Here is a 10,058-nt window from a genome sequence, read left to right on the forward strand (position 1 = left end):
TTTGATTGATTTGAAAGCACTAGCTGGTTGTGATATCACACTTCTTGTCAAATTCATATTCTAAAGGGGTATGTATATAGTTCAAGACAAATTACAAGACATTTTATGTAATCGGCAAGAAGACAAGACAAGACATTTCTAACCAGAAACAAAAACTCAATATGCCGCTATGCTGTATTTGGGTTTTGGAAATTTTGAAGGTCGTTCAGTCAAAACGTTAAAAAATGGTATTCTGATAAATCATCAAACAAAGAATAATATTTATTGATATGTTGACATAACAAAAATCTATAATTGTGTGATCGAGTTAATACTCTGTGAACAATCAGCACTTCCCAGTACTTTAGTGGATACGTCAACAGTTCCTTCGACGGCATCAACACAGAAACAGTGCTCTGAAATGAAGATACAAACAGTTTTGTTGAATTGAACCAGCTGCTGAGTTAATGTTTTAAATCACGTAGATAAAGATAAACATTTTATCTCTTTGAACACTTTGAATCCGATTGATTCAAATTTACTCCTTTATGCATATCTACCAACAAAATAGCCAATATTGTAGTTATACAATTTACTCAGAACAAACTCCAAGCGAATTATCAAAAAAAAATTACTTTTACAAAACAAATTCGATTGACGTCTAACGTCAAGTATGATACATTTCATGATATACAGAAAGGGAAGTAATCAAACAATGCCAATGGGTAGACTTGGGTGATTCGCAGGTAATTTGGATTGTTACTGTGACGTGTTGGGCAGTGGAAAATTTCTCACAATACTGTAGGTCATTTGAAGCCCTCAAAGATTGGTGTAAGAATTCTTTTGAAGCTGTGAGTTCAGTGGGTCACATTTATTGTCGCCATTCCATGCAAACGTATTTCATGAATTTGCATCTCCTTATTGTGTGTCTTTTAAAAAATATAAGGGCAGAGATCGACGCAGTCATATTTCTTTATTAAATTGAACACTTTCAATAAGATTGAATTCAATGCATATACTTGAAGCTATAACATCAAGACGGTCTTTTTTCTAATCATAATCTGCGCATCATCGAGAAAATATCACATAATGATTATCGCTTTTTTATGCAACTGCAATAATGCAATGAAAAAGATGGACGTACACTTTGGGTTTTGATTTGTTTAAAAAAAATTAGCTTGACTAAGTTTTTTTGGTATTATCTATTTAATACTATTGTGTCAGTTTAAATCCGTTCATAAATCTATGTTGGATGTCCAGAATTACGACTTCAATGTCTTCTAGAAGCAAAACTGCTGATAGGTATTCCTGACAATGATTATAATGCATATATTGATATGAATGTTTTAAAACCACTTACGGGTATTGTCACACTGTTCCGGCATAAAATTTCCAAGAGCGTCACATTTTGGTGTCCACATCCCTTTCCATGTTACAAATGAAATCATTCGTATGTCTCTGATTTGTTGACATTTTGTCTTTTTCAATGTCTGTCTTTTCTTACTTGAACATTCAGCGCTGCCAAGTACTTTGGTAGATTCGTCCACAACACCATCAACTGCACTTACACAGAAGCATTTTCCTAAAAAAAAAAGTGCAATGAACAAATTAATTTAAACACATTTTAAGCGTTTTAATAACTCTTTTAGTATAATTATCTAAATGTTCTTTTTGAAAAATGATCACAGACTGATGGTTGAAATAAACGAATTTATTTTTTTATTTGGTTGTCTTATCGCTTCAAAGATTTCTAGAAACCAAATGATGTGAGTATATTGAAAATAAAGATCAGCTTGCTTATTTTTGCTTACATTGGTATGTTTTCCTAAAGTTCATACGTAACAAAATGTCTTACCGGTATTGTCACATTGTTCTGGCATGAAATTGCCCAGAGCATCACACTTTGGATACCACATGCCTTGCCAGATGGCAAAACTGAACTGCATTGAAGCATATTTTAGTTGACATTTTGTCTTTTTCAATGTCTGTCTTTTTTTACTGGAGCAATCAGCGCTGCCAAGTACTTTGGTTGATTCGTCAACAACGCCATCAACTGCACTTACACAAAAGCATTTTCCTGTCAAAAAATCATAAATAATACTTTAAGCCGGGTCTAAAAATACCTTTGAAAATCTATTTCCGATAATCGTCTCCTATAATGTACTTTAATAATAGTTGATGATAAGGCCGATTTATGTTGTTATATATACACATTACCGTAACTCGATACGTTCTTATGTTGTTGTTTTTTAAATCTATATATTACAAAGTTCTCATTAAAACCGTTTTAAACACTAGAAGAAGCCGGTGAAATCGCGGTACAATTAGGCAAGTGTTGAAACAAAGGGTTTTCAAATTTCGCTGGTTATACGTTGAGCGAGCATGCTCGAAAGCGTATAAGAAGGATCGATAACTGTCTGCGAATTGGTTTATTTCTCAAAAATTATCTGTGAACAAAACATTGTTTCAAAGACAAATTAAGGAAGTACAAAACACTACATGTATACGTCATATCACAAATATTTCCGACTTTGCATGGTTTCAGAGGAGATGCGGCTCAATTAAATAGGTCGCTTCCTTTAGTAGTATATTAGTAGTGTAGATGTATGTGTATACACTTATATGATACTGATTTTAAAAATAAATTTTCGTACATTTTTATAAGGTGTTTTTCTTACGGCCCATAAAATGACGCATATTAAAACAGATATAAATATGTACAGTTACTTTTAATCAATACACTCATTCATTTCAAAATAATAATAATTCAATTCAATTCAATTCAAATCTGTATTGCCATTAGACTATATATTTATAGCATGTGAAACACGGACACAAATTAAAGTAATAAAGCAAATTACGCTATTGTTAGTTATCTATGTGACTGCGCTAAATAGGGGTTTATTATGTAGAGTATATTTAAGGAGTTTACTGGAGTGTTCATGAACTCAACTATTTACTCAAAAACTTGTAAATGTGTTCATCCAAATCAAAGCTAACCTGTGTTATCACACTGTTCCGGTTCAAAATTACCAACTGTGTCACACTTTGGATACCACATGCCTTGCCAGATGGCAAAACTGAACTGCATTGAAGCATATTTTTGTTGACATATTGTCTTTTTCAATGTCTGTCTTTTTTTACTGGAGCAGTCAGCGCTGCCAAGTACTTTGGTTGATTCGTCAACTACGCCATCAACTGCACTTACACAAAAGCATTTTCCTGTAAACAGAATAATTAATAATACTTTAAGCCGGGTCTAAAAATACCTTAGAAAATCGTTTTCCGATATGCGTCTACTATATTGTACTTTAATATTAGTTGATGATATTAAGATCGATTTCTATTGTCTGTATACACAATGACGCAACTCGAAACGTTCTTGAGTTGTCATTTAAAATGTATATACCAAAGTGTTTCATTTTACTTTAGGACTAACGAAATATTAACTCACTGATCAACTGTCGATGATTGGGGCGAAAAACAGAACAGTGAAATCCTCCTACGATCAGAATTGCCTGTTACATTACTAATAGTTATCAAAGGTCCCAGTATTATAATTTAGTACGCCAGACGCGCGTTTCTTCTACATAAGACTCATCAGTGACGCTCATGTCAAAATATTTATAAAGCCAAACAAGTACAAAGTTGAAGAGCATAAAATAGAGCTTATTTTTAAGGAGTTAGTTGGCGTGTTAATAAACTACAACTATTTACTCGCAAACTCTATGATTATAAAAAAGAAGATGTGGTTAATAAACTCATCATAGATGTGATTGCTAATGAGACAACTCTCCACAAGAGACCAAATGACACAGAAATCAATAAATATAGGTCACCGTGCGACAGTCACGATGATCAAAGCCCATACCGCATAGCTATAAAGTCCCCGAAATGACAATGTAAAACAATTCAAACGAGAAAACTAACGGCCTTATTTAAAAAATAAACGAACAACTAATATGTTACACTTTAACAAACGACAACCACTGAACTATATAGTTTCTAAGTTAAAACTAACCTGTGTTATCACACTGTTCCGGTTCGAAATTACCCATGGTATCACACTTTGGATACCACATGCCTTGCCAGATGGCAAAACTGAACTGCATTGAAGCATATTTTTGTTGACATTTTGTCATTGTTTTGTCTCGTTTGCTGACAGCACAGTTTGCAGCTCCAAGTGTTGTATATGTTGTCTTGTCAACATCACCGGTCTTGGAATCAACACAGAAGCATCTTTCTGTTGAGAAAATCAAGGAATTAAATTATTTATTATTATTTTCATTATCATTATATTAGTATGATGGTTAATCTGTCCACTTCGAACACCAAAGCGGCGCGTCCTTCCATATCAGGTCGACCTTTAGTGGTGAATATAGGATTTTTTTAATGAAACGTGTATCTGTAAAACGGATTATACACCGCTAAAATCATTTACATCGTGAATAAAATGAAATACCTTTTTGGGGGATGGATGGGGTACCCCCATTGACCACGTAACAAAGCCGTGCTGCTATTGAATCGGTAGGTAATTTAATTACGTTCGAATAGCGTTTGGTGAAGTGGTTTCTGTTTAATTTTGACAGATTGGAAATGGGGAGGCAGTGTGTATAGTGTGATGGGGAAGTTTAATTTTGCGTCTTTAAATAAAAAAGAGATCTCGTAATATTTGCTTATCGAAAATATAAAACGATGTACATATGTAACTTATATATGGGAAATCGGAATATTGTATAATGTATGGGGTAGGGTGTAATGGCCTTAATACAAGAGAAACGAAATAATTTGAAAAAGAAATGTAAAAGATACCATTCAACGGGATAGTCAAACTTATAAGTATATATCGAACTGACAATGGCATGGCAAAAATCGACAAAAAGACAAACAGCAGATTACAAAATGCAAAATGGAAAACCAAAGACTGAAAAACGAAAAACCCCATAAAAATATGGGTTACTACAGATTACAACTTAGCTCCTAGAAAATTACCTTGAACATTACCCCTGTGTGCATCGTGCATGGTTTAAAGCTGAATGGTGTAAGTGAAATGCTAACCATCAAAGGATCAGTAGATACATAATAACGTCAGACCATGTGGTCATCGTTAAACTGAAATGCGATTTTAAACTTTTTCTACAATTCATTTTATTCCAAACAAAATCTACATTATTTCTCATTTGTTCAATAATAGTAAACTAGCGAACACGAAGAAAGGCCAACAATTTAATGAAAACGTTTTGAGGTATTTGAATTCGTAAGAAACAGAGGAAAGCTTAATCAAATCGGATGTTTACCAGATGGCGCCACTTACTCATATTGTCACATTGCTGGTCCATAAAGTCTCCGTTGACGTCACATTTTGGCATCCACCATCCCTGCCAGACTACCATAGAAATCATACGTACTCGTCTCATCTGTTGACAGGCGGATAATGTATCGGGAATTGCACGACCTTTAATGACAGACATATTGTAAAAAAAAAGCAATAACATAAACGGTACCAATTTTACAACTCCAGATGCACATTTCAACATTTAATGTCTCTTCAGTAATGCTCGAAACCAACATATGTAAAATCAAAACACTTCTACAAACGTTGAAAATAAACTCATCATGATACCAGGATTAAATTTCATATTTACGCCAGACGCGCGTTTCGTCTACAAAAGTCTCATCAGTGACGCTCGAATAAAAAATGTTAAAAAGGTTCTACAAACGTTGAAGATCAGGTCAAATCAAATTCGGAAAAGGCATCAACGTATAGTCGAAAAACTAGTCAGGGCTTTCCATCACTCCTCCATATTGACCGCCACAAAAACACTTGTAACATCTCTTTCTATTGTCAGATTGAGATTATGAAGAGTTTTTTTTTTTGCATTAATGAAAAGATTAATGGCATGTCGTTTAATAGTTCTATAGTTTCCAGTCGCAGCTTAGATTATATTTTTCTTCATTTGGTTACTATTTGCAATTGATGCTACTATCTTTTCTGGTAACATTTTAACGGTAAAGTGTTTGTTCATTGTTGAAGACCGAACTGTTCATTTAGTTATTTGGACTCTGCTTTAAACTTGTCTCATTGGTAGTTATACCACATATCCTTATTTTTATACTACTAAGTCATGGCTGTTTGAATTTGTTTTACACTGGCCATGTAGGGTTCCTTTATAGCTTGCTGTTCTGTGTGAGCTAAGGCTCCGTGTAGAAGGCCGTACTTTGACCTATAATGGTTAACTTTTATTAATTGTGACTTGTAGTCTCATTGGCACTCATATCATATCTTCTTATTTCTACTTCCATCTGATATTCTTATACGTACGTAGATCAGCTTGATCTGTCTTTACACACTGTCCTCTGCCTAACAACATCATAGGGTGTCCTGTGGCTTCTATTGGAGCAGTACAAACCATACCACTGTCACATTTACCAGCAGGTATCATACCAAATGAGTAATGGGCTTGGCATTCTTCTCCTTCTTGCTTTAAACAAAAAAATACAAAAAAAGAAGTGTAGTTATTGAATAAGAAGTCGTACTTTGTGTCCACCTTAAATCTAGATATCAAAATCGTAGACATGGTAAAATTCGTCTAAAGCATGATTTAAGCTTACGGTTAAATTATTAATATTAATATATAAGATTAAGAAAATACATTTGAAATCTTTTGGGTTTTCGGTTGCCGATGCAGTGTTTTTAAGCATTGCTGTTTATAGTAACTCTATGTCCTCGATTATTTTTCATCCAAAACAAACGAGTAAAACTCATAGGGATGGTGCCGTCTAGTCAGCTATAAAAGGCCACGAAATGACTCATGTAAACTATTCTTGCCTTGTTCTCAGTATGAAGTTTTAAATGTACCCAATTATTTTCAAGTGGCAAGTGAGTAAACTTTCAATTTGAATTTGTACGATGTTAATTCGGCATTCACATTGTGGAATATTTGATTGCTTTTCTATCAGCGTTGCTTCAAACCCTCCCCCTTTTTCACATCTTCCAGTTAAAAAAACTTACTTTGGCGCAAACATCGTAACATCCACAGAAGCCTCCATTCTTAATGATGGATCCTTTACAATTGAGTGGTTCTTGAACTGCATTCTTACACAGTTCCGGAGTGCATACAAGGGCACGGCCCACAGAAAATATAGTACAAATTAAAATTAAAGGTAACATTCTTGAATATTAGAGAATTGTGAAATCGTTATCTGTGATCTTTATACATATAGCATTGCTTGAACTGTCTTATCTTCGCATCGTAATAATAGTACTTTGTCATATTGTTACAATCCGTGATCTCATTTTTGGACAAGGTTGATCAAGTTACAAGGAAAACTGACCGCCATTAAATAACACAATAGTACTGAAAGTGGAGTTTAACATCAATCAATCAATCATATTATGAAGCTTGATATTATAGTGACCTATTCGTTATCCTCTTAGGTTATTCGACGCAAAGTACGACAGATTTGAATTTTAACTAGGTTTGGGATATAGGAGCCCCACTCACCCCCACTCTCCATTATAGAACAATGACGGGAAAATATGTGAACTTATAAAATTATACCCTGTTCAGTCTGAATAATAATAAGATTGCATACTGGCGTGTTCTGGTTTCGACATTTATAACCATAATTGTGATCTTCGTTTTTGTAAACAAATTAAATAAATTTACAGTTGATTATAAAATGACAGTTAATATAAAAAAAAAGACCAAGGTTCTTGTATTTAACAAATCAGGAAGACTTAAAAATATTAAAATATCATTAGGAAACCAGACTTTAGAATGTGTACAGAACTACACATACTTAGGTATAAATTTTTCATCATCTGGGAGTTTCCAAATAGCAAAGAAAGAACTTTATAACAAAGGAATGAAAGCATATTTCAAATTAAGGAAGACCTTTTCAGTGGAAAGCCCATAACCTAGTACTTTATTACACATCTATAACCATACAATCCGACCAATCTTGTTGTGTGGATCTGAAATTTAGGGTTATATACCACATAAGAAACAATTACATTTGGATAACTTTATATCAAAAGAAACTGATTATCTTGTACTAGAGAAAATTCATACTAAGCTTTGTAAATTTTCACTTGGAGTTAATATAAAAACATCAAATATGGCATGTAGAGGAGAACTAGGTTCACTCCCTACACTGTATTATGTAATAATGAATATGGTAAAATATTGGATCCATCTTATGAAAGATATTGAACCTTCAAATATTATTCTAAGGGAAGCCATAAATCTATCTCATTCTATGGACAAACATAACCAGGAATCTTGGATAGGAAGCATTAAACATATATTTAAATTTCTAGACTTAGAATATCTATTTGTTAACCAGTCAAACTTTAAACAAAACCATATTCTAAAAAAAGTAAAAACATCTTTAACTATTAAATTTAAAGAAAGCTGGTTAGCTAGTTTAGAAAGCAATTCTGGGAAGTGTACTAATTTACAATCTGGCAATAAATCAAGAACTTACAGAAAATTTAAAAATATTTTTATGTTTGAACCATATTTAAAAATGAATTCAAAAAAAGACAGGCAAATAATCACAAGATTTAGAACTAGCTGTCATGATCTTGAAATCAAAAGAGGGAGGTATATTGGAATTAAAGCTGAAGACAGAAAGTGTAAGCTATGTAAAAACGCAGTTGAAGACGAACTTCATTTTCTTTTAAAATGTCCTGTTCTAAAAGATACTCGATCTCAACATCTATCTAATTTAAATTCTAAATTCAAAAATTTTTCAAGATTATCTGATGAAATGAAATTTGTTTGGATTCTTTCATCTGAAGATTTGTTTGTTACTTCAAACTTGTCTAATTTATTGCACTCCCTTTTTGAAGAACGAAAGAAAATTATAGAAAATATTGTTGTTTGGAAAAAAAAAATAGAAGAAAAATATATATATATATATATATATAGGAAATAAAATTGATCAGGAGTTGTCTCCCATAGACCTAGAACTATCCTAAAGATTTATGTAATTTCTCCAGGTTACAGTGGCACCCATAACAACTATGTTTTGTCAATAACTTGGTTTATATCAGGTTAATTAGTGTAAATATGTATTCATGTGGTTTTGTGTTTAAATGTACTTTAATCATTCTAATCATTTTCTGTGCCTTATTTTGTAATTCATTTGATTGTATAGCTCAAATTTTGGGCACCATGATTGGTTAATAAAATTATCTATCTATCTGTTCGCAGTATTCGCTTCTCCTTGCGGGATTAATCGGGATACTTCACTCGTACAGTACAACAGAGAGGTTGAGCAAAAGTGTGCATACGAAAACGCGTATGAGTGGAATAGAAGTACACGTACACGCAAATATTTGTTATAATGTAAATTGAAATGCGTTCAGGAACGTCATAATATATTTGGCCTTGTACGTGTAAAGGCCATATTTGCAACGCGTAAGGCAAAGTGGCAAAAAAGTATTGGCAATAAATGTCGTTGTACGTTCTACTTTTGCCGATTATGTATTTTTTTTTTATAAGATTAACTTTGTGATGTACCTCTTCTTATGTTTGACTGCATAATCGAATAAGTGGAATAGGTAAAAAAATATTGGGCCCTTCGTCAGTCATGTAGCTTAAACAAATTCGGTGACCTGTGTGAAAATGACAATTGTAGTAGCAATAACATATTTTCAAGCGATTTTCAGAAACTTTAATTTAAAGTCATATCATTCAATATTTTGCTATATTTGCAAGCATTCTATACATGTATAGTCAGCTTATTTGAAGAATATTCAGTTTTATTCTTAAAGAGGAAAAGGCTACCTTTTATACTTTTTCAATATTCGTATAAGATCAACATAGTACAGTAATGGTTTTCAAATTTTCACAAAAATTCGTGAGATGCTCAATTTACGTACTAGTATCTGCTTCTTTGGATGTAAGGGAACGACCATTCAACTTTAAAAAGTGGGGTTAATTATTTTTTCAAATAACATATGAAAATATGAAATATTCTGATCCCCAATTTGATGAAAATAAATATTGCGAATATTGTGGTCAAGCATATAGCAAAACATCCAGATTTTCCTCATACCTACTATTGTT

The 10,058-nt window shown here is 32.9% G+C and overlaps 1 protein-coding gene across 1 annotated transcript; it reads right to left on the bottom strand.

Annotated features, from left to right (window-relative positions):
• Window positions 1-246: 246 nt before the first annotated feature.
• Window positions 247-7,190, bottom strand: LOC139482198 (uncharacterized). Its single transcript, XM_071265899.1, has 8 exons — window positions 6,992-7,190; window positions 6,302-6,461; window positions 5,294-5,434; window positions 4,001-4,222; window positions 2,980-3,201; window positions 1,835-2,056; window positions 1,340-1,561; window positions 247-395 (listed from the first exon to the last, which is right to left on the bottom strand). The coding sequence occupies exons 1-8, from the start codon at window positions 7,148-7,150 to the stop codon at window positions 289-291; spliced, it is 1,455 nt and encodes a 484-aa protein (XP_071122000.1). The 5' UTR covers window positions 7,151-7,190; the 3' UTR covers window positions 247-288.
• Between the last annotated feature and the right edge of the window lie 2,868 nt (window positions 7,191-10,058).

This window comes from Mytilus edulis, chromosome 7 (genome assembly GCF_963676685.1).
Source record: "Mytilus edulis chromosome 7, xbMytEdul2.2, whole genome shotgun sequence".
Taxonomy (NCBI): Eukaryota; Metazoa; Mollusca; class Bivalvia; order Mytilida; family Mytilidae; genus Mytilus; species Mytilus edulis.

Excerpts from the sequence above, each read along its gene's own strand:
- LOC139482198 (XM_071265899.1), bottom strand. The coding sequence starts at position 7,150 with ATGTTACCTTTAATTTTAATTTGTACTATATTTTCTGTGGGCCGTGCC. Across the intron at positions 6,462-6,991 it reads GTTACGATGTTTGCGCCAAA|CAAGAAGGAGAAGAATGCCA; the intron begins GTAAGTTTTTTT and ends TTTTGTTTAAAG. Across the intron at positions 5,435-6,301 it reads GACAGATCAAGCTGATCTAC|GTCGTGCAATTCCCGATACA; the intron begins GTACGTATAAGA and ends CTGTCATTAAAG.